The 25,858-nt window shown below is 44.1% G+C and overlaps 1 protein-coding gene across 12 annotated transcripts in view; it reads right to left on the reverse strand.

Moving 5' to 3' along the window:
* The window catches only part of QRFPR (pyroglutamylated RFamide peptide receptor), an 82,095-nt gene that overhangs the window by 42,562 nt on the left and 13,675 nt on the right, over nt 1-25,858 (reverse strand). For 11 of the 12 annotated variants that reach the window (XR_012158544.1, XM_073341023.1, XM_073341020.1 and 8 more), the window contains exons 2-4: nt 2,852-3,010; nt 2,422-2,483; nt 187-422 (exon numbers count right to left, since the gene is read on the reverse strand). Coding sequence is in view for 11 of the 12 variants with exons in the window: in XM_073341023.1 (XP_073197124.1) it covers nt 187-422; nt 2,422-2,483; nt 2,852-3,010 (457 nt within the window). In the remaining variant the exon portion in view is untranslated. The remainder of the gene's footprint in view (nt 1-186; nt 423-2,421; nt 2,484-2,851; nt 3,011-25,858) is intronic. The other variant, XM_073341016.1, reaches the window with a different exon arrangement.

The following is a 25,858-nucleotide window of genomic DNA, read 5'->3' on the forward strand; positions in this document are numbered from 1 at the left end:
AAATAATGAAATTTACAATTTTAAAAATCCTGTGCCTGTGAATTTGACCAAAATGGACGGTGAATTTGGTAGGGTCCTAGTCATTAGTCACTTTTGAAAATCTTGTCCGTAACTTTTCTTCTTTCCAGTCCCCAGATTTGCTTTTCAAGACTGAAAGTTCTAATTCTTTGGTTTTACATTACAAACCTTGATATTTTAGACATTTCATTCCCATGAATGGTTTGAAGAACTGAAGCATCTCCCACTCGTTTCTTAATCCAGAGTTCATAACCAATCTTACTGTACAACAGAAGCATCAGCATCAGTGGAAGAAGGAAGAGTATGACAAGAATGAAGGTGGTATATATCTTTTGGTGAACAGCACTGGTCCACTCTTCCAAGCAGCAAACATACTCTTTTTCATACAGAAAATCATATTTAATCTATAACAAATGAAATAGAAATGAGTCACTTTAATAAGGACCCTAAGTATGAAGAGTGTCACATGTTCTAAAGCCCCTTGCTTTATAGCAGGAATTCAGTAGAGACACCTTTCTAGTGAGACTATTCTTCTAATGCATTTTCCATGTAAAGGGTTGCATTCACCATAGTTTATGCAGGGTAAAAACTGTACTTCCTCTCTGCAGCGAAGGGATTGCCTTCCAGGAAGAGCAAGAGGTGTTTTAACTGACACCCTCCTTCAGGGTTTATGCTGGGGAGGGCAGTGTCAGTTTCTCCTGGAGGCAGCTGCTAAGATGTGCTGAAACAATGTGCTGTTTGGGCTGTTTTCAGGTTGTGCTGGCCATCTTGGCCAATACAACAGGAATTGAACTGGGGTCCTCCAGAGCCAAACATGAGTCTGTACAGCTTGAGCTAAAAAGATACAGTGTTTTCTAGCTAGGGCTGTAGTGGGCTCATGTTTTCTGTGGATCAGGTACACTGGCTCTGTGTGTACCACTGGTCAAAGTCAGGTTGATTTACATTACCACAAAGGAAGCATCAGCCTGCCCCAAATGTATTATTTTAATTTTTCTCTACAACTGGGGTTGGGGCAAGGACTGTTTTTCAATAGCACGTATCACACTTTTAAAGTGGCTAACGTAACATTAATAAGTAGTAGTAATATTAATAGTTAATACAAATCAATAAGTTAATGACAAATATAAAACACAGAACTAAATAGTGGATGAAAGAGAAACAGTGCAGCCAATTTATTTAGCCTTCCAAGAGACTTTTGATAAATAACCTCATTTGAGGTAATTTATCAAAAGCTTCTTGGAAGGCTAAAAAAAGCCAAACATATCTAAAAACATTGTTTAACCCTGGCATTTTTTAATATATATATAATTTAAATGCCAATTTGGTCGGCACATCCATTTTCATGTGAACAAAAGGTACAGCTGCATATTTAACCATGTGATCTGGTCCCTGATCCTGCAACTAAATCCACATAAGCAGCCCGCTCCCCCTGCCACGCACACAGAATCCTACTGAAGTCAGCCCGACCCTGCACTGGTGCAGGGCATCTGCCCAGGTGGATCAGACTGCAGGGTCAGGGCTTTGGTTTGCATGCATAAATGCAAGTATCTGTACACAGTTGTACAGTTGTAATTATGGAGGCTGACTGAAAACTTCTCAAACTTAAATCAGTTACAGAACAAATTTGTCTTGTCAGCCAACAAACAAGGATTTCCGAAAAAATAACTGTCCACACACACACACACAGCTTGTAACCAAGAGTACATAGCTCGTCTGTATAGACTACTGTGACTCTTTCTCCAACACCAATATGCCAAGTTACACTTTTTAAAGGATTTTTTAAAAATCCAGACTCCCGAATAGCTGCTTCTAACAGTTAATGAAGGTTTTGAATGGAGTAACCGTTGCTTAAAATGTAATAGCTATGGAAAAATATTTATAGGAACATGCCATGTCACGTAAAGATATTCATTTTCAAAGTCCCAAGCTATTTTGTGTCATTGCTGATAAAAAGCAATGGGAAGGTGCAGTGCAAGGCACAGATGCAACTCTTCATCTTCAAGATAGGGAGAGAAGCACAACTACAAGTAGGCACTGTAGTATGGAAAGCCATCACAAGGTTACAGGGAGGCAATCCAAATGCCCCAGGTGCCAAATTCAGCCCACACCCTGAAGTAAAGGCTTTCCAAAATTGCACACAATCCTTTGCCAGTGACAATATTAAAAGTGTGTCTCCATTTTCTCTTTTTACAATGCGGACCCAGAAAGTCAGATTACAAAATCAATTGCTCTATATAAGAAACACTGACTCAACATTTACAGTAGCTTGTGACCACATTCTGCGTTATCACCTCTCATAAATATTGGGAGTTTATTCAGCCTTGTTGCTGAGACCCTGCAAGAGCGAAGTCTGAAACAAGGGCTCCCTCTGAGAGTGTGATTACATTATATATCATACCATACCTCCAGTCGCTGTACATGCCACATAGGTGACCCAACAATAACTGCCAGCAACCAGACTATTCCTGTAAACAAACAAACAAACATCTTTTTAATGCTCCGCAGAACAGGGAACTTAACTTTGATTTACATTAGCGTGTTAGTTTGTGAAAAAACAAAATCCGGCTTTTGAGGCAAGCAGATTGAGAAAGTTGTGGATGGTGTTAATTTTAAAAAAGGGGATAGAGGTGAAGTAGAAAGGCAAGGGATGGCATGGACAGTATTTCTGAGCTGCTTCATGTAATATGGCTAGACTCAGCTGTAAATCTGTACCATTGCACAGATCAATACCTTCTCTACTATGCAAACCTCCCACACCAGTTACACACAACAAAATCATTCAACCTGCCAATGATGTGTGTTATATGAATACTGGAGTTGCCTATGATCTTACCCAGCATCGTGAAAGCTCTTCTGTTGGTGTACTGCCATTTCATTTTTAACGGATGCACAATTCCCTGATGCCTTTCCACAGCAATGAAGGTCATCGTGAGAATCTCCGCAACAATAGCAGCAGATTGAACAAATGGTACCATCTTGCAAGCAAATGCACCTGTAATGATTAAAAAGTAAAGTATGTAATCATTGAGGTTAGTTAAAATAATAAGCTCAGGGAGTCAATAAAGTGATATCAAGAACAAACTAACCTGTCTTCCTCCGATACATTTATTTCAATACCTAGACTTCTAGGAAGCTTCTTTCAAGTGCTTGTCACATATGGCCCCCTGTATTTCTATAATACTGTATTTAGAACTATTCAAGATTCTCCCCTTTCATACAATTTAAAGATGAAAAAGACCTCTTATGTCATCTTGCCCAGCTCCAATTTAACAATTTAAGACTCTTCCCTACTATTTTATTAGGGTTTTGTTCAGTCTACTTTTAAATACCCCATGTTACATGATATAATCATTTCCCTTGGGAGGTTGTTTTGCAGTCTCATCTATCTATCAGGTAGTTTTTCCTGGTATTCATCTGAATTTTTCCTTTTCTTGATCATCTCATTACTTCTAGTTATATCCCCAGTTATTCTCTTCCCTCCTAAGTGTTTATATCCTCCAAAATATTCATAGCCTTAGGTGGTCCTTTTAGGCACCATTTAGCCAATCTGTGCACTTTTCACTCTTTTAAAAGTTCTCTCATAAATCAACACCTTAACTATTTTGCACTTTTCTAACCTTATTCCTATTTGTCAAGATATTTTGTTAGCAAGACTGTCAGCAATATTCCAATTCCAAAACGTTCACATGGAGATTCCTGCCACAAGACATTATGCTTCTGTAGAGTTGGCCCCAAACAATCATACTTTGTTTTTTTATTGCTGCTCTAACTCATCGCAAATGTATATTTAATTTGCAGCCTAGTATTATTTAGTCATTCTGAAGTATTGATTTTTAAGTATCTCCCAAGATAATAGCTGTAGTTTGGATTATTCTTTCCCAAATGTATTCTCTTATATTAACCTGTTTCCAAACTGAATCTTGTCATTTTCTGTCCAATATTTCTAATCCTGATGTCATTTTAGATTCTTCCATGTCTAGAATAATTTGTGAATTTAATCAGTAATTGCCCTATTCCCTTTACTAGATTATTAATAAAGATTTTTTGCAAACTGTACCCAGAGTAGGGTGAGCAGGTGTCCGGTTTTTGACAGGAACACCTGGTGGAAAAGAGACCCTGGCGGCTCTGGTCAGCACCACCGACCACGCCATTAAAGGTCTGGTCAGCAGTGCTAAGGCAGGCTAGTCCCTATGTGGCCTGGCAATGCACTGTGCCCCCGAAGCAGCCAGCATGTCCAGCTCCTAGGAGCGGGGGCCCCAAGCACCGACTCTGCTCTCCATTGGGTAGTTCCCAGCCAATGGGAGGTGGAGGGGGCCAGTGCCTGTGGGCAAGAGCAGCACACGGAGCCTCCTGCCCTCCACCGCCACCTACTAGTGCTGGACCAGCTGGTCGCTTCCAGGGCGCAGCACAGTGCCAGGACTGGTAGGCAGCCTGCCTTAGCCCTGCTGCACCGCTGACTGGGAGCTGCCCGAGCACCCCAACCTGCTGCCCCAGCCCTGAGCTCCCCCTCAACCCAGAGTCCCTTCCTGCACCCCAAAGCCCTCATCCCTAGCCCCACCCCAGAGCCCGCACCCACAGCCAGCCCAGAGTCCCCTCCCACACCCTGAACACCTCATCCCTGGCCCCAACCCAGAGCCCTCACCCCCTGCTGCATCCCAACCCCCACTCTCCCCCCCCGCCTAGAGCCTTCTCCTGCATCCCAAACCACCCAGCCCCAGCCCAGAGCCCGCACCCCCAACCGGAACCCTCACCCCTCCCACACCCCAGCCCTGCCCTGCCCTGCCCAAGCCCAGTGAAAGTGAGTGCGGGTGGGGGAGAGCAAGTCAGTGAGGGAGGGAGAATGTAGTGAGCTGGGAGCGGGGCCTTGGTGAAGGGATGGGATAGGGGGCAGGGCCTCAGTAAAGGGGAGCGGCTAGGGTGTTCAGTTTTGTGCAATTAGAAAGTTTGCAACCCTAACCCAGAGGCAGTCCCAATAAAGCCAAAAAGTCGTATGGGTGAAACTGAGAACATTATTTCTTTCCCTATATAGTCGATTTGTTTGAAAATTAAGTTTAAAAAGTGTTTAGGCGCACATTACACAAACAATGAAATGCAGAAAACAAGGGGGGGAACCCAAGAAATCAAACCAAGGCTCAATCCTGCCCTCTGCTGTACAAAGTGGTGATGGGAACAGGTATGGGGAAACTTCCCTGAATGTGACCAGCAGGATATGCTGCCATCACAGCACATAGGAATGAGGAAGGATGGAAACCCAGTTTAAGCACCAGCGTGTACACCATGGGCTTGCTACTGCTCATTGATTTCAACTGGCACAAATTCCTTTGAGTACAGTGTTGTAGGAGTAAGATCCAAAGGCATGTTGGTCAAGAGTTAGGGTATATGGCCCAAATAATCCTCAAAGGTTATTAAAGCACCTAATTCCCACGTAGGCAGATGGCAAGTACATCAGGGACAGCTCAGAGGAGTAGCAAAATGTACCTCACAGTACAATACCCAGATATCCACATGCAGTCTTAGCCTGGCCAGCAGGAACCACATGGAAGAAGATCCACTGGGTTGCATCTATCCATTGTTCTGCTGGGCAGGGAAGGATTTGTACTACTAGATATTTTACTGAATGGCTACAAACAGCAGGATAAGGCCCCTGTGAAACATAAGGACAACCTGATGACAACCATGACTCATAATAAAATATCAACCACTTCTTCCTACACTTTCTTGAATGTCTACCGCAAATCCTTAACGAGATTGATCCAATAGGTCACTAAACAATACCTCTTTATGTCCAGTGCAGCATGGGAGATAACATGCACTCCTGTAGTTGCATTATATCTGCTCTGCAAAATTGGTATATTTACCTCCTCAGTAAAGTAATAAAAATAACCCCTAACACTGTTGCTAAGTGAAAAAATAAGCAGGTAAAAATTATACCACATAAACCTGGGTTGTCTTTGAAAAATCAGCATCTTAGTGTCAGAAAGCTAAAGGCAAAATGATGTAGGGCCTGATTCAAATCCCAGTGAATCAAAGGGAATGTTTTCATTGACTTCAATGGGCTTTGGATCAGACTACCAAAGAGGGTGAGGACGGGATGTACATGGATAAAGCAAAAATTAATGCAATTGAAGCCAATGGAGTGAAAACTAGTATGTTAATAATTCACAACAGAAAAGCCCAAATTGTTCTATTTCACTTGTAACAAAAAACAAAACACTGTCATATGTTGTTCCTCATAGTCTATAAAACAGACTTAAGGCATATAATAGTTCCCGTTTAAATCATGCAATTTTTAATAAGTCCACTTGAGCAAACATTATACTCAAGATTTCTAGAGATATCAATGTACTATGCTTTTTTAAGGTAATAAAGGGAAAGTGTAATATGAGTAATGAGTCTATGATTTTTAGTGATACTGTAAATACTCTACTGGAAGTTTCATGTTTATTTGACAACCAGTCCAACCTGGCCAAGAGTGGGAAAAATAATTTAGATAATTGTCATCCACACCCCCTCCAACTCCCATCTCTTTTGGTTTTTGCCTACCTACAGTAGTTTACAACATGCCTTACTAAGAGAGGGCACCTCTGTCCATGCCCCTTTAACTGAGACCTGGAGTAGGGAATGAGGCTCCAGAAATTCCTGACCCTTCACCTTTCCTTAGGGTCAAGAATCTGGGCCTGCAGCAGAGCTAGTCTCCAGGCCAGCTTCATCATACAGCAGGCCGCAGTCAGCTGCCTGATTAGGCATGCCACCTGATTAGCTGGAGGGGCTCAATGTTCATGCTGACCACTGCACCTGCTCCTGTGTTACCTGGTTCCTGCTGCTCCTGCCTTGCATCCAACCTTCCCTCTGTCCTGCCCTTGCCTTGAGTCCCTCCTTGCCTGCTACCCTGCTTGCTCCAGTTCCTTACTTCCAGTTTGTCCATTGGCTCTGGCTTCTGACTGCGGACTCTGAATTGACCCATGGCTCTGGTATCCAGTTCCTGTCCTCTGTCTTGACCCTGGTTTGGCTTTGGTATTAGCTTGACTCTTGGCTCCAGCTTCCAACTACTGACTCTGGCTCTGACCCTAGACCTAGGCCTTGGTTCCTGGTGTCTGCTCTGACCCCTAGACCTGGCGCCTTCTCTGCCCTTGTCTTGGTCACCTGACACTTACAGATAATGGAGTCCTTGTCTCTTTGGGGCCATCTGCATGAAATTACCCAACTAACTGTCCATGAGCCAAATAATTGTGTTAAAAACAAGACTTAAAAAGAAACTGGAAAGAAAATGGCGGTCAAGGAAAACATAACATCTCTAGACTGATACTTCTCGTGAGCTAAATAAGGCATCTCCACTTTCCTACAGAAACTTGAAACAAAAGGTTTAAGCCCTCTTCTGAATTTAATTTGCATACCAAATTGATTGGAATGGCAACAGATGATTGGAATCACATGGCATGCATTCTGATTACCTGAGTGGTTGAAAATGTAACAAAAGCCGTTCTCACTCTTGTTATAAGAAAAAAGTTAGGAGATGCATTTTTGGCAAGTTTCTAGGAGCTACCATAAAAAGTTCTTTAAAAATTGAACTATTCCAATCTCCCTGCAGTCCATGTGGTCACCTTGGCCAAGGGCTCTCCCAATACCAACATTTCTTTTGTATTAATGTTATTGTATTGCATGAGGGCTGGTCTCCTTACTGTTACTTATTGAATTTTTAAATGATGACCCTGTATAAAAGGCACCATACTTGTCTACTTTTGAAATTATTGAGTGCTCTTGTGTGCCATTTGGGAGATACTGTAGCACATTTCAGTGACTTTTTAGTAAGTGAATAATCTTTAATTTGTACAGGAGCACTCTGCACTATGAGGCAACATCTTTTGGAAATACAAAATGCTTAGAATGGAAGGGCTTGATCCAAAACCCAGTTTTTCAACTGACATCAGTGGCCAAGCAGAGAGCACGCACTCACATATGGGACCAAGTTCCGCCATGGAGTGAGCCAATAACATCAGTGGGGTCCACACATGAAAGGCTATCTTTGGTCCATAGGTCCTAGAGTACGAGACAGACACCTACCTAGAGAATCTATCTTTTCTCCAGGGGAGCAGCAATTCAATATAGTTTTGTCACACATTCTCATATAACCAAATCGATTTACAAAATGAATTTTAAAAAAACCATAGAGAACATTAAAAGACCATCTAACAAGACTGAAGTTCTTTTCTCAGCTGGCTGCTATTCAGCTCTCTTTTGAAAAAAAGAAAATCACATATTTGCCAATAAGACATTGATGTTCTCTTTTGCCTCAGCAGTCATTTATAATTTATGCCTCCTGCCCACTCTGCTTGTCTGTCTCATGGTAGTTTGAGTCCTTTTACGGAAATACATCCAACACTCTTTACAGAGCCCATCACTGCAAGGTTGGCCTGAGGCTGTAGTGCCAACCACTAGCAGAGAAGAGGAAACACAACAGAGGGAGATAAAACATTGTATTTAATCATGGAGCTTCTCTCCTTTGACCAGTTTACAGCAAGGTAACGTGAGAGCTTTCCTCAGCTTAGTTCAAGGGGAACAGTTGCCAAACGCAGGCCCACTTTAGCCAAAGGGCCCAAAATAAGCAGTTAACTCTCCACCCCAGTGGAAAGGGGGAACTGACAGAGACCTGATCACCACACCCTGATTCTGCTCTGCCCAACCTGCAGGGGGGCAGCTTTAAGTGACACAGCTGGCAAAAGACCTTCCACATGCAGAGAATCACTTCCTTCTCTCCCTTGCCTCCCCTCACTTGACACACCTCATGCCGGGGGGCACAGCTCCAGCAGAGAAAGCAGCAGGTGGGGGAGCTGGCAGAGGTGGCAACAGAGCCACCTCCACCAGCTTTATACCAAACCTCCTACATAGGGGGCTTCATCAGGGAGTTTTTCCAGCTCGTTTAAGTTCACTTTGTGCTATACAAGCAGACTTAGAGGGCTGAAGACCATGGCTGGCCCTCTGTCTCTGGCAAGAAGCACATTCCTCCGGTGTAACTAAGCACGCAGTTTCTAGGCTATTCATGCCTCCTGGTTCTATCATTTCCCTGAACAGAGAAAAGAGAAGAAGAATGCTTCCTCTTTCTCTCAGAGAGTCCCTAGGGTGTCCCTTTACTGTCTATACACCTGCCTTGATATCAGGTGGGAATCTTCTTCTGGCTGGCAGCAGAGCAGCTTCTCCAGAGCACAGCAGAGCAGGACCTTTGCCCGGCTCTCTTTGATGGAAGTTAAATCATTCCCTGACTGACTTCAGGCATGTCCTCTCCCTTATTGCTGTATCCCTGGGCTACTTCCTACCTTGCCGTCTCTCCCTGGCAGTGACAGGCACAGGCACCGACTCCACGGTGCTCCAGGGCTGGAGTACCCGGGAGGGGGGAGGGGAATGTGGGGGTGTAACGTGGCTGGTTCTGGCGGGACCCAATGGAGAGTGCCAATTCAGGACAAACTGCTTCAAGCAGGGCAGTTACAGCCCAAGGCTGGGGTTTTTCCACCTCTAAGGCAAACCAAACCAGACAGACACAGAGGACTTTGGTTTTACCCCACTGGCTAACCACAAGTCACACAAGCAATTCCCTTAGACACTCCAGTTTCCCAGTATCACCACCAGTGCCACTCATTATGGGGACAGATGGTTATGAAAACCAATACCCCAGGAAAAGAAAAAAGGTTCTCTCGATCCCAAAGGATCAAGCCCCAGACCCAGGGCAATATACAAATCAGATCTTACCCACAAATCACACTGTTTTCAGTCCTTTAGAATCTACAATCTAAAGGTTTATTCATAAAAGGAAAAAGATACAGATGAGAGCTAGAATTGGTTAAATGGAATCAATTACACACAGTAATGGCAAAGTTCTTGGTTCAGGCTTGCAGCAGTGGTAGAATAAACTGCAGGTTCAAATCAAGTCTCTGGAGTACATCCACAGCTGGGATGGGTCTTTCAGTCCTTGGTTCAAAGCTTCAGTGTAGCAAAGTCCCTCCAAAGGTAAGAGGCAGGACTGAAGACAAGATGGAGGAGCTGCAGCAGCTTTTCATATTCTCTTGCCATGTTGTCTTTCTTTCTTTGTTCCAAAGACAAGCTTACCATCACATGGCCTGGAAAAACCTCAGAGTTCTGTCCATAGGCACGTCCCTGCATACCTTGCTGAGTCCCAAGGCATGTCTGCCTTCTCTCAATGGGTCAATTAATGGTCCTTAATGGGCCATCAAGCAGGTGAGGCAGAGCTGACACCAACTTGTCTGGGTGTCACCCAGAAGCATAGCATAAGTTTGAAATACAGACAGTAGAGAGCCAATATTCATAACTTTAACTACAAAAATGATACACACATATAGACAGCATAATCATAATCAGCAAACCATAACCTTGTCTTAGACATCTCATTTGACCCCCTTTATACAAGATTTGGTGCCACTACAGGACCTTGGTTGCAACAATGCTCTATACGGTCGCAGTTCAAGTCAATAACGTCACAGCAGGTGCTTAGCACCCACTGGCAGCCACCTTCTCCCCCTCCTCCCCAGCTGTTTCCCAGCATGCAGGAGGCCCTGGGAGGAGGGGGGACAGGGCACGCTCAGGGGACAGGGTGGAACTGAGTGTGAAGAGGCAGGACAGGGATGGGGACTTGGGAGAAGGGGTGGGGGCAGGGCCTGGGGCAGAGTGGGGATGGGAATAGGTGAGATGGGGTGGGGATTTGGGGTAAAAGGGCAGGTAAGGCTGGGACCTGGGGCAGAGTGGGGAGGTTAAGCACCCCCCGAGCCTGAAGGAAGCTGGCGACTATGATGACCGGAGCTTCTTTCTCTCTGTAGTCCCCCTCTACTTTATACAGGCCTTGCTTGTTCCTGTCCAGCTGTGCTTCCTCTTTAATTTCCCTTCATTACTTCCTGACTCCCCATTCAGGTGCAGATTAGGTGATTATTTGGCTCAGCTAGCCACCTTAACCCCTTCAGGCTGTACACCCCTTCAGGCTGTACACCCCGTCACAGGTGGCCATCAAGAAGTGGGTTGCTATAACCAGCTGGAGCTGGCTACTCCAGACTGCTATGGGTGTATAGCTAACCAGTTTGGTGTTGGAAAGCCAACTGTGAGCAAGGGGCTAGCAGAGGTTTCTGAGGCAATCTGTCATGTGATTTACCCAAAAGTGGCTGGCATAAACAAAATATCCCAGAAGTAATTGCTGCTTTTGAGAGAATGGGATTTCTAAACTGCACCAGGGCTACTGATGGGATGTATGTGCCCATAGTTTGCCCTCCTCTAGCAGCATCTGAGTTTATAAACTGCAAAGGGTACCACTCCATTATTATATAGGCCCCTGTGGACCACAGAGGCTGATTTATGGATGCCAATGTGGGCTGCACTGGAAAAGTTCATGATGCCAGTGTTTTCCGATGATTGGGAATCTACATACATGGACAGGCTGGGACAGTATTGCCACCAAACGACATTGTCATAAATGGAGCTACTGTCCCCAGTGTTATTCTGACATACCCACTTTTGCGTTGGCTCATGAAACCATATCCTGATCTCAGAGGGTCTTGCGAAGGAAGATTTAATTACACTCTCAGCAGGTGCTGAACGTGCATTTCGCAGCTTGAAATCCCACTAGCACTGTCTGCAGACCAATTTGGATTCCAGGGTCATCAATTCTGCCTGCATTATTGTGGCCTGCTGTGCTCTTGGCAATGTTTGTGAAGCCAAAGGTGAGCCATTTGCCCCTAAATAGGCCTGTTACAGTAATGGATTGCTAATCTGGTACACTCAACTAGAAAGGGCTCCGATCATAGCTTGGGTAGGATGCACCCAGACAGCACAAATCAGGGATGTTCTGTGCACCCACATTACGGACTTGCATGGGCCAACGGAAAAAGAATAGTATATTTATGAAAGTGCTTGTACAACATTTACAGTAAATGAGATACGGTCACATCATGCAATGAAATGGAGGGTGGGTTTGATTGCCACACATCGTGCTTACAGATGACATGACTATGAACTGGTGGGAGAGGGGTTGATTGCTATGCATTGTGTTTACGGATGATATGACTGATTATGAAGTGTGGTGTGGCTGATTGCCTTGCATTCTACTTATGGACAACATGACTCATTATGAACTGGGGAGGCAGGTGAGTGGCAAGACCTGTGGATTTACAATATGAATTGAGGCAGAGAAAAATATTGAGAAATTATGTTGGATAAAACTTCCCAGTTGTCCCTTATCATGTGTTTATCTTTATTATTTGAAATACACATTGTATGATGTGAGGCAAGGATGGTAATAAACATTCTGAATACAATTTTTAAAAAAATATGAAGCTATCACCAGGCAGGCCAGCTAACATTAGCATACCCACACACAAAACCATTAATAAAACAAAGTCCATTAATCAAACACTGAATAGGGCAAACAGTGAACTCATTGCCAACAGATCAATCCCTTCCCATTGCATGTCCCTTGACCCTCTTCCCCACTTCTCTTTGCATTTTCTTCTACCTCGAGAGTGCTCTTGGTGCCACTGCATGGGGGTGGAGGCTTACTGGGAGTCTGCACGAGGATGGAGGCCTGCACAGGGTAGATTTACCCTGTCCAGCTGCTAAATCCCATTTGCACGGGCCACCCAACTATGGAATTTCCAGAGTGTTCCTGATCTGCAGCACATGTTATTGTGAAAGGGATCCAGGCCATGGTACGGGAGCACTCTTGTGGCCATAAGCATGAGCAGCTTCTTGAGCAGGTCTTTCTGCTACACCCCGTCTTCTTCTTCAGTTGATATTCCTGCTCCAGAGACTGTGTCGCAAGCCTCTCCTCGAGCACTGCAAATTTGCCCTCTCTCTCTGCAGACCTGTCAGTGCCTTTCCACTTGTTGTGAATCCCTCTCCCTCTAGTATTACACCTGCTTGCTGAGCCTGTCCAGAATGTCCACCATAAGTTCATGAGGGAAACACTTTTGCTTGGACCAGTCTGTGATAGTTCTGCATCCCAGGTACCTGCTGCAATGCCCTTACTGCTGAGGTGGACAGAAAAGCAGTGGTGGGAGGAGCAGTAGTGGGAGAGGGACCAGCAAAGTTTGAAGAACCTAGAAACAGACATCAACCAGTGCACTACCGTTTAAGTACTTTAAAACAGATTCAGTGCAATCTGCAGGACCAAGTGTTTTTTGGAATCCAAAAGCCAAAAAATGATATTTTATAAAACTGAACTTCAATATATTCAGTTCCCAGAAGCTGCGTAGAAACAATGGAGTTAATTGCTGTGAAAAGATTGCACCAACAATGGTGAGTTAAAATTTTAAATTGCTTTTTGTTGAAAAATTGCAAATCAGATTTGTCTTTGGGGAGGGGGCACAGCTTACAAACTTAGCTTTCTCTAATGTTTCTGGCATTCCACATTCTGGAAGACATCACAATTCTAGAGATTGCAGAATGGCAAAGGGATACTTTATTGCAAGCTGCCCCTGGCAAGCCAGCCGGGTATGCCACAGGGGTTTTCAGACATATAGTGACTGAACAGCACAAATACAAGTGGAGGGGGCTGGTGACCTATAGAGCCTGGAAAGTACGCACTTCCCCAAAATGTGAGTACCTATCTGGAGTTCCTATTATGGGCTATCAGCTATTCGTGGCTATCAGCACCCAGAACTGGGCCAAAATTCATGGGGAAATTGACTGGATGCTGTATTGGTGTCCACTTGAGTTACTGCCTCCCTAAGGATCCCAGTGCAGGCTGCTCTGAATGCATCTATCCAGTGACTACATGCAAACACAACATGATAATATGGATTCTCAAAGAATTACATAGGCATTCCCTCTCCTTATCCCAAAAGGCACATTTCTGGACTACATTCAAACCCCCAGCTGTACTTCGGATATTGATTCCATCACCTATGGACTACATTTAACTTCCCCTCCGCCTCCCAGACAGCACTTACATGCAGCTCATTACATTGTGGCATGGCCAATTTGTGTAGCATGGCATACTAAAAGAGAAGGCAACATAACATAACATCTTTTAACACTTCAGCTCCCCTGTAAGAATGTGGGAGTTTCTTGTAAAAAATTAATGTTAAATGCTTGTTTGACTGTTGTTTGTTCTTCCCAGTTTCCATTTGAATTCCACATCTGGGGGGAAGGAGTGGGGGAGGGGGAAGAGGGAGGGAACTCCAAGGTGCTAGCATTCAGTCTGCCATTAGTGATTACACACTGCTGCCCATGGCTTGTAATAAATGTTGCACTGGGCCTGTCATAAACTGGAAATCCCTCCCACCCATATAACAACAACAAACATGGAGCCAGAAACTTACCAGGCTGAGGGGCTATTTTTGCTTCTTGTGTTTCTGCTGCCAGTTCCATAGCAGGCTACTCCTCTGTGGAGTCATGAAAAAGATTCTCCGAATAGGGACCCAGGATGTGCTGCAGCTGCTCCATCTACAAAGCCTCTTTGGGGACCCGCATAAGCACCAGTGTCATTTCAACAGCCTGATCCAGCATTTCCCAGCCCGATTCCCCTCCAGTGCTATCCTGGAGTCTAGGATCAGAAGGTTACTGTCCCAGCTGACCAGGCTGTCGTGATTCACTGGCGGCTCAGTGCTTAGCTCAGTACCCAGCACCTGGTCAAACTCCTCATAAAATAGAGAGGGTGATGGGGAGTTCCCAGAGGTGCAGTTCTCATCCCTGGCTTTCCAGTAATCACTCTTGAGCAACTTAATCCACTCCCTGCACTGGCCACCAGCCCAATGAATCCCCAACTCTGCCAGCTTCTTCACTATTTCTTTGTATACGTGGTCATCCCTGTAACTCTTATTGAAGTCAAACTGTTTGATCACCTCACACCAGAGATTAATCAAAATCTGACTGTGTTCTGATGACCACCTAGCTGTGCACTTGGCAAAGCACTTCTTTGTGGCAGTGGCTATTACAAATGCAGGAGAAGATTCATTCTGCTTGCAGTTCAGCAGTCAGAATAAAAAGAAAGGGTTAAACACTGAGTAGCTGTACTTGAACCAGAAGCTAGACCTAACCCCCAGCAGGATTCACAAACAAGGCATTCCACCACATATGTTGCAGTCAGAACCCAACTTGGTAAACATGATCCAAGCACAACTAACCCCACACAAAGAAACAGGAGATGCCCCTCTTATAACTTTTAACCCAGGTTCAAGGATGTGGGGAACCCAGGTTCAATTCAAACCTCTGAATAATATGAAGCAGTGATATGAACTTGGATCTCACACTTCCCAACAGAGTGTCCTAGCCACTGGAGTATTCTGGGCTGGGTGTCTCTTGTTGAAGCTTGTCCACTGTGTATACATAAATGTTACATTCCAGGGTGCAATCCAGACCAATGGGGGCTGTGTCACCACCTGCCCTACAACCTGGGGTGCCTCACAATGCTTTGCCGTTGTAGCTCCAAGCTGGGCCACTCACAAACAGCCTGCCAATGTGTAAGTCACACTCTGAATATCTGAGTATAGCTGCAGCCCTGATCCAGCAGCTCTGACCCCAGCAGCCTGTCAGCAACATACCAGCCACACTCTGGCTTCCAGCAGCCTTGGTTACTATGTGCAGGGTGACCCCAACACACTCCCAGTCCCAAATTTTCCACAGAAACGTGGTCTGCACTGTCCAGCCCTCTCCTGAACAGATCAGATATGAGAGGTCCATTGCCCCTGGAAGGGGTCAATATCCATCAGTTTGCTACTTGAAATGGAGCTACCAAACAGCTCAGTTGAAACACAAACACTGGATTAATTTTGATTTAAAAAAATAAAACAAGTTTATTTAACTACTAAAGAGATAGATTTTAAGTGAGTACAAGTATAAGGCATTAAAGTCAGAAATGGCTACAAGGGAAATAAAGATTAAATGGTTTCAGAGTAGCAGCCGTGTTAGTCTGTATTCGCAAAAAGAAAAGGAGGACTTGTGGCACCTTAGAGACTAACCAATTTATTTGAGCATAAGCTTTCGTGAGCTACAGCTCACTTCATCGGATGCCTCACTGTATTTTCCACTGAATGCATCCGATGAAGTGAGCTGTAGCTCACGAAAGCTTATGCTCAAATAAATTGGTTAGTCTCTAAGGTGCCACAAGTACTCCTTTTCTTTTTAAAGATTAAACGCTTTCTAGTGGCTAAAACTTAAGAAACCAGACTTGGTTCAAGTAAGACCCTTACCACATGATCCCAGCAATAGGGCTGACCAAATTTTCACATCAAAATCTCACACAAGGTCCAAAAGCTGGTTCCTTTATCTTAGGTGAAAGAGAGAGAGAGAGAGAGAAGGAGATAGGGAGAGAAAGAGAGAATACTGGTTTGTTTCCCCCTCTCTCTTTCATAGTCCAAACACCCTTTGAAATGCATTTTCTTGAGGGTTACACCTCTAGCTCAAGTTCCTTCCCAGTGTGAGAACAGAGACATGGAGTCTCATAGTGAAAGCGGTTCCATGTTGTTGTTTGTTAAAATGCAGGTCAATCTGATTCTGTCCCCTTCCTTTGCCCAAGAATTGCCACTTGACCGATGATTGTCAATCAGCTTTGAACACACCTGGTTAGAGGCATCATCTTGCCCTTTGTCTTTGAGAAACAAGTTTACCTCCCTCCCCAGACTTGTGTGGTAAATACATTTCAGTTGTAATTTCAGCTTATGTTCATAACTTTATATGTAATGTTGCTACACACATTTTGCTATATTTTTGACCAGTGAGTTATTGGTTATCAAATGATACCTTACAATGCATATTTTTCACAAAGATTACTACAATAGCATGTAGGGTGTAAATACAGGGTGTATTTGTTAACAATAAATAAATAGTCATTGGGCCAATGAGAGTGTGAGAATAATTCTACACCCTGTGGTCAGGTACTCTCCGAAGAAGCGAGAGACCCAAGGTCAAATCCCTACTTTGCATGGGGGAAAGGGGGAACCAACCTTGATTCACTCACTTCCTAGGTGAGTGCTTGAACAACTTTGGTTAAAGGCAAAAGGAGGAGGACCTCCATTATTTTTAAGGACAGTCTTGGCTTAGATGGATAACTCCAGGAGAGAGTTCATGGCTGTGAATCCTGAGTGTAGATAGGTATCTCCTTCCAACTGGGAGTTTGCACTTAGGCCCAGCACCTCAAAGGTATTTAGGCTCCTAACTTAGAATCATAGAATATCAGGGTTGGAAGGGACCTCAGGAGGTCATCTAGTCCAACCCCCTGCTCAAAGCAGGACCAATCAACAACTAAATCATCCCAGCCAGGGCTTTGTCAAGCCTGACCTTAAAAATATCTAAGGAAGGAGATTCCGCCATCTCTCTAGGTAACGCATTCCCGTGTTTCACCACCCTCCTAGTGAAAAAGTTTTTCCTAATATCCAACCTAAACCTCCCCCACTGCAACTTGAGACCATTACTCCTTGTTCTGTCATCAGCTACCACTGAGAACAGTCTAGATCCATCCTCTCTGGAACCCCCTTTCAGGTAGTTGAAAGCAGCTATCAAATCCCCCCTCATTCTTCTCTTCCGCAGACTAAACAATCCCAGTTCCCTCAGCCTCTGCTCATAAGTCATGTGTTCCAGTCCCCTAATCATTTTTGTTGCCCTCCACTGGACTCTTTCCAATTTTTCCACATCCTTCTTGTAGTGTGGGGCCCAAAACTGGACACAGTACTCCAGATGAGGCCTCATCAATGTTGAACAGAGGGGAACGATCACGTCCCTCGATCTGCTGGCAATGCCCCTACATATACATCCCAAAATGCCATTGGCCTTCTTGGCAATGAGGGCACACTGTTGACTCATATCCAGCTTCTCATCCACTGTAACCCCCTAGGTCCTTTTCTGCAGAACTGCTGCCGAGCCATTCGGTCCCTAGTCTATAGCAGTGCATGGGATTCTTCCGTCCTAAGTGCAGGACTCTGCACTTGTCCTTGTTGAACCTCATCAGATTTCTTTTGGCCCAATCCTCTAATTTGTCTAGGGCCCCTCTGTATCCTATCCCTACCCTCCAGCTTATCTACCTCTCCTCCCAGTTTAGTGTCATCTGCAAACTTGCTGAGGGTGCAATCCACACCATCCTCCAGATCATTTATGAAGATATTGAACAAAACCGGCCTGAGGACCAACCCTTGGGGCACTCCACTTGATACTGGCTGCCAACTAGACATGGAGCCATTGATCACTACCTGTTGAGCTCGACAATCTAGCCAACTTTCTATCCACCTTATAGTCCATTCATCCAGCCCATACTTCTTTAACTTGCTGGCAAGAATACTGTGGGAGACCGTGTTAAAAGCTTTGCTAAAGTCAAGGAACAACATGTCCACTGCTTTCCCCTCATCCACAGAGCCAGTTATCTCGTCATAGAAGGCAATTAGATTAGTCAGGCATGACTTGCGCTTGGTGAATCCATGCTGACTGTTCCTGATCACTTTCTTCTCCTCTGAGTGCTTCAGAATTGATTCCTTGAGGACCTGCTCCATGATTTTTTCCAGGGACTGAGGTGAGGCTGACTGGCCTGTAGTTTCCCAGATCTTCCTTCTTCCCTTTTTAAAAGATGGGCACTACAATAGCCTTTTTCCAGTCATCTGGGACCTCCCCCGATCGCCATGAGTTTTCAAAGATAATGGCCAATGGTTCTGCAATCACATCTGCCAACTCCTTTAGCACTCTCGGATGCCGCACATCTGGCCCCATGGACTTGTGCTCGTCCAGATTTTCTAAATAGTCCCGAACCACTTCTTTCTCCACAGAGGGCTGGTCACCTCCTCCCCATACTGTGCTGCCCAGTGCAGTAGTCTGGGAGCTGACCTTGTTCGTGAAAACAGAGGCAAAAAAATCATTGAGTACATTAGCTTTTTCCACATCCTCTGTCACTAAGTTGCCTCCCTCATTCAGTAAGGGGCCCACACTTTCCTTGACTTTCTTCTTGTTGCTAACATACCTGAAGAAACCCTTCTTGTTACTCTTAACATCTCTTGTTAGCTGCAACTCCAGGTATGATTTGGCCTTCCTGATTTCACTCCTGCATGCCCAAGCAATATTTTTATACTCCTCCCTGGTCATTTGTCCAATCTTCCACTTCTTGTAAGCTTCTTTTTTGTGTTTAAGATCAGCAAGGATTTCACTGTTAAGCCAAGCTGGTCACCTGCCATATTTACTATTCTTTCGACACATCGGGATGGTTTGTCCCTGTAACCTCAATAAGGATTCTTTAAAATACAGCCAGTTCTCCTGGACTCCCTTCCCCCTCATGTTATTCTCCCAGGGGATCCTGCCCATCAGTTCCCTGAGGGAGTCAAAGTCTGCTTTTCTGAAGTCCAGGGTCCGTATTCTGCCAGGAGTTAGGCCCTAAATCCTTTTGTGGGGCACAGCTTAGACCACATCCTTCTCCTCAGCATTTCTTACTGGCTAATTTAAAAGGCTAATTTAGACGGCTCAGCACGCTGGCTTTTGTGAATCCTGTTCCTCAGTAACTAACTCTCCCCATCTATTCTATAGGGAGCCTGGGAGCCTAACTCAGGGTTGTGAATTCCACTAGACAGTAGGATGCCTAAAAGGTAGGCCTTTCAAAGAGTTGTACCACCTAAGTCCCCCTGGTGAATTCCAATTTCAGGGTTATCAAAAGGCCTATGAAGTTGTAAATAAGTAGGTCATATTTTTTTTTAAAAAGTCATAATTTGAGTGTGATTAAAGTAAGACAGACAGGAAAAAACAGTATTGCTGTGTCAGATTTGTCAGGCTGTGCTTTTCATGTGTTTGTATTCAGGTTATGGAAAGCTAGCAGAAGAATCTTAAAGGAAAGCATCCTGCTGTTGCTGATGCTTATGCACAGCACAGAGTATCTTCTTTCCTCAGATGTGATGATTACATGTTGATGTTTATGGGAGTTAAGACTAATGTCATTCAAGTCTTTTTCTGAATTCATCAACTGACAGCTTTATCTGTTTGTGTTTCCCAGCACGATACCAGCCATCTAGCATACTTCTTGGGGCAGATATTGATGCAAATCCAATGCATTAAAAACTTTGCTTATTTACATCAACATATTCATTGGTTTTTTTTAACTAAAACCACTTGCTGAGTTCCTCCTTATTTTGCAATGTTATTGCAGAAGCACAGATATTTTGTTTTTCCCAGATTACTGTATCTACCACAGATATTTTTCCAATAGTGATTGCTTAGAAACCCATTATATCGGCAGGGATACAGAGTTCATACAGCATTAATAGCTCAGCCAGCTTTCTGGAGATGGTTGTGGCTTTGGTGTACATTGCAGTTCTTTTGCATCCAATTCTGATACACTTATACTATCAATGTTACAATGACATAAATGTTAATTTGTCAGTTTGTATTTGGTCTAGGACAGAATGAAGTTAAAGGTGATCTGAAAGAGAAGGGGAAAAGGGGTTGTATCTTCTTTTGTGTGATGGTTTGTTTTGTGTCTCCTTATGATAGATAAAGGCAACCTGAATGGTGTGTGTTTGTTTTTTAAAATCTGCTTGTTTTTTACATTCTATCTGGAAAACTGAAGAACTAGTAAAATGGTGACATCACAAGGCCCAAGAGAGTGAAAATAGAGCTACTAAATGGGGAAGATTTTTAATTAGATTGCTTTAAACTTTTTCCTTGTATCATTTTAACTTCATTTAGCTAGTTAACCTTTTGTATAAAGGATGTCTTTCTCTGAGAAACAACACATTTCCCTTGTTTTTTGTAAGGCAAGAAGCAAGCAGGAAAATAAAGAATTATTTTCTGGCCTTATTTACATACCATACAGAAACAAAAAGGGCTTAAGACACCCCTCCCCCTGACACTTTTTTTTTTAAAATCTTCTTTGTAGGCTGCCCTTAACATAGTCAGTCTCAGCCTGACAACTCCAGGTAGGACAAAGCGACATATCAAAGCATGAGAGAGACAAGGTGGGTGAAGTAATATCTTTACTGGACCAACTTCTGTCCGAGCTTGAAAGCTTGCCTCTTTCACCAACAGAAGTTGGTCCAGCAAAAGATATTACCTCACTACAACAATACTGCAAACATGCTAAAGCATGGCAGTCAGGTTACAACAAAGGGCAGATGACCTGTGGAATGGGAGAGAATGCAAAGGAAACAACTATCCTTTGTATACACCTTCAAAAGGACTCTTCCTATGCTGCAGCTTTGCCGCAGCAAAAGCTAGAACTGGTCAGCCAGTGGTATAGCTGCACTAGTGCAAATCCCTAGCATAGACAGGCAAAACTACTATAAGCTGTGATTGGCACCGGTTTTAAGCCGGGGAGAGCTGGACTGATGCAAGTTGTGGTTTATAGTGGCTTTGCCTGTTTACAGGGGTTTGCATCTGTGCAACTATACAGCTGGCCCAAATCCTCAGTGTAGATGAGGCCTACATTTTAAAAGTGGTACAGGATAAGCAAGAACTAAACCTATTATCCCAAGCATTGATTACAACTGTGAATGATTTTAAGAAAACCATTGAGTAGACATGCCATGAGGGATAGATGTTCTTCTGGGCAGCACCAGCGTTCACCATAATGTGTTGGAAATCTGGTACACCAAGCCAGATGCTCTAAAGAAACCTGAGAAATTACAACAGTCTATGAATCAGGGAAGGAGGAAAGAGAATAGTGAAACAAGACACCTTTACCAGAGATGGCCCTTCTGATGTACTGCCAACAAAATGAAAAGGTCAGAGAGAGATACAGAGACAGAGAGAGACAGGCTGAGGGGAAAGGAGGCACACTTGAGAAATGTCAGAGGTTTCTTGATTTCCTCTAACGACACAAAAGATTTGACACATACTATTTCTTTGTTTTAATTATCTCGTCATGTTCCAAATAAATCTTGTTTTCCTATAGTCCAGGTGCTTTTAAACTAAAATTGCCACACTGAGCATCCTAGAAGGGTGAATAGCTGTTAGTCCAGAGGTGGGCAAACTACGGCCCGCAGGCCACGTCCAGCCCACAGGACCATCCTGCCCAGACCCTGAGCTCCTGGCCAGGGAGGCTAGCCCCCAGCCCCTCCCCCGCTGTCCCCCCTCTCTCGCAGCCTCAGCGTGCTGCGCTACCAGCGGTCTGGCCTGCTGCTCCTGCTGGGCAGCGGGGCTGTGAGCTCCTGATGCTCTGAGCAGCATAGTAAGAGGCTGGGGGTGGGTGGGTTTTGGATAAGGGGCAAGGGGTTCCAGGGGGCAGTCAGGGGGCAGGGGGTGGTTGGATAGGTGTAGGAGTCCCAGGGCGCGGTTGGATGGGGCAGAGGTTCTGGGGGGCGGGGGGAAGTCAGGGGACGGGGAACAGGATAGGTAGTGGGGATCCCTAGGGGGCTGTCATGGGGCAGGGGTGTGGATGGGATCGGGGCAGTCAGGGTACAGGGGGGGTTGGATAGGAGGTGGGGTCCCGGGGGCAGTTAGGGGCAGGGGTCCTGGAAGGGGGTGGTCAGGGGACAAGGAGTAGGTGGGGTTGGAGGGGTGGGGTTGGATGGGGCAAGAGGTGGGAGGGGGCAGATAGGGGGCGGGGGCCAAGCTGTTGGGGAGGCACAGCCTTCCCTACCCGACCCTCCATACAGTTTTGCAATGCCGATGTGGCCCTCAGGCCAAAAAGTTTGCCTACCCCTGCATTAGTCACTGAAGGTACATCTTCACTGGAGAGTCAGCCCATGTTATAGCCTGAGTTTCCCCTAATTCCACTCATTCCATCCACACAGAGAAACAAGGAACCCAAGATTAATGCTGTTTTCAATTCAGATTAGTAGGGATGACTGTGGGTATGGGCTTGAGCATGGGTTTTGCTTCAGCCCAGATTGGCAACATGCAGCATGCTGGTCCTTAGGAACTTCTCCTCCTCCTCCTCTTCTCTCCTCTTTTCCATTTGGAAATGAAGTGGGGCAGCGTTATTGGTCTCAAGGGAAATCATTTAAGAAAAGCTGTGTCATAATCAGCTGAACTTCAAGGCAGAGCATTCTGCTTTTCTTGACACTTGTTTTCCCAGGCGGACCCCTTATAGCCTCCAGAGCTGTGGGGGACAATTAGACTATGTCTACACTACCATTTATGCCGGCATAATTTATGACGATCAAGATGTGAATAAGCCACCCCACCCTCAAGTGATGTAAGTTACCCTGACCTAAACGCCAGTGTGGACAGCGCTATGTCGGTGGGAGAGCGTCTCCCGCCAACATAGCTACCACCAGTCATTCACGGTGGATTAATTAAGCCAATGGAAGAGCTCTCTCCCGTCGGCTTAGAGCAGTTACACTAGAGAACTTACAGTGGCATAGCTGCATCTTTGCAGCTGCACTGCTGTAAACTCTCTAGTGTAGTCATAGCCTTAGGGTTAGTGTTTTACTTCCCTCTTGCTCTTGATGAGAACAAGGCAGAGACAGATTTTATTTTTCTTTTGCTACCATGTTTCCAGCAGGCAAAACAGGCCTTTTGATTTGAGGAATGGGCACTCAAATGTCTAACTTACCTAGCAGCCTAGTGTTCCTGTCATCACTATCCATGGCAACCATTCTCAAAAGGCACCAATTTACAAGGACTACACAGCCTGCTTATGTATTGTGCTAAATTGACAGAAGAATTGTAGTTTCAAATAGACATAAAGATGAATCACAGAGTAAATTTAATACCGAAGATTTTCTTTGACAAATTAGAAAAACTTCTACTGGCTTTCTGTTGGCATTTAAAACCCATTGAGTTAAAAAACAAAATTCTCATTCGCCTCAAGGAGACAGAGACTGGGAGACCCAAGCAATCTTATTGGGCAGTTTACTTCAGAATGACTGTGGCTTAGTAAAAAAGGGAAAAGGTTTCCCACTGAATTCAGATTGTCCAATTTAAAATCTTTTTCTGCTCTTCCATGAGCTAAAAGTAAGGTAGAAACACGTAAACAACTTCCTGTAATTATGACAGTAGGATAATAGATTTTAATTTTTAGAGAAAATGAGAAAAAAGTCAAATTACTCTAATTACTGAACACACACATTTTTTCTCCAGATAACTTAAAATAAAATAATTGGAAAAGTGGCCTAAATAGCAAGTAATCTAACCTATCATAGAAACATTTTTGAGACTGGAGATTTCACACACTGGAAAATACTTTAAAATTTGGAAAAGAGCAAAGGGACTTCTGAACCTCAAGTGTCACTGGCGTAGAGTGGTGAATTCTTTTTAGCGGTATGATTTGTTTCATAATGCACAATTCAGTTCTACTTATTGTGATACGGGATGTGCTTTTTATTTTATCATTTAATTTCTTAGCATCTCTGCTTTGTAATTTGATGGCCTGAGTTTATTTAAACTGTTTTAAGTTGGGGGGGGGGGGGGGGGAAGGGTATCTTGGCAAAGTGTATTATTGGGCTGATTTGTTACACGATGTAGAAATAGGATTTCAACAAAACTACCTTTTGAAAAAAGTTTAGTCTTTTCAAATTAATCCTGTAATGATTCTGAAAATCTTCATGTTGACATTCAGAAGACTCCAAAAGGCTAGGACTTTGGAAATCTCAACACAGAGATTACTAGAACTCTTGCATATTAGAAATTATGACATTATCCTGGTGAAAGAAGATTTTTTCATTATTAATTAATAGTAATTGATGAGCTCTTTCTGACTCATTAAGTGTAAACAGAGTATGCTTTTTCTATCTGACTTTAGGGCAGAAGACACACTGATATCCCCACAGTAGATGGCTTCCTTAAAGGCTTCTCATACAAGATGGAATGAAACAGAGTCTTTCTTTTTTTTTTTTTTTCTGGTATATTTTGATAGACACAAGAGTTAGGCTCTTTAATTTTCTCAGAAATAAAGTGTTCAGTTGTGGTTTATCCATTAGCCCACTTGAATCAAGAGGGGTTGAGTGACCAAGATCTGCTAAGCAATCTTGAGAATACAAAGAAGAGACTATAAAGCATTATACCACTAAGTCCCTGAGCTATGTATAGTATACTCCATAATAGTTGCCTTAAAAGTAAAACTGTAAGATGCTTTAAGTCTGGAAACAGATAGATCCCCAAATCTTAATATTTAGTGTGATTCACTAAATTACACCTTAATTAATTATTACACCTTTTCCTGAACTGTAAAATTGTCATGTCTTTTATATAACACTGAATAGTCCCAATATAATTAGATAGATTGGGATTGCTTACTGTTTGGGATAATAATTACAACCGAGCAAAATATACCAAAGTCTAAAGATTGCCTATTTGTTAGAGTTGAGAAAAAAACACAAATTAATCAGAAGCGTCTAGGGATTAATAGTTGAAACACAGTTCAGCTAATGTTTTTGCGATGGACAAGATGACAGAGGGGGATTAGCAGTGGGCTATGGACTCTCTTGCTTCCAGATCTTCCTTGTGGGGCAAGGCAAACATTAGGGTATGTCTACACTATGAAATGAGGTCGAATTTATAGAAGTCGGTTTTCTAGAAAGTGTTTTTATACAGTCGATTGTGTCCCCCCCCACACAAATGCTCTAAGTGCATGTAGTCGGCGGAGTGTGTCCACAGCACCGAGGCAACCGTTGACTTCCGGAGCGTTGCACTGTGGGTAGCTATCCCACAGTTTGCGCAGTCTCCGCCGCCCATTTGAATTCTGGGTAGAAATCCCAGTGCCTGATGGGGCTAAAACATTGTTGTGAGTGGTTCTGGGTACATATCGTCAGGCCCCCTTTCCCTCCCTCCTTCCGTGAAAGCAAGGGCAGACAAGCGTTTTGCGCCTTTTTTCTTGAGTTACCTGTGCAGACGCCATACCACGGCAAGCATGGAGCCCACTCAGCTAACCGTCACCGTATGTCTCCTGGGTGCTGGCAGACATGGTACTGCATTGCTACACAGCAGCAGTTAATTGCCTTTTGGC

Source organism: Lepidochelys kempii, chromosome 4 (assembly GCF_965140265.1).
Source record: "Lepidochelys kempii isolate rLepKem1 chromosome 4, rLepKem1.hap2, whole genome shotgun sequence".
Taxonomy (NCBI): Eukaryota; Metazoa; Chordata; order Testudines; family Cheloniidae; genus Lepidochelys; species Lepidochelys kempii.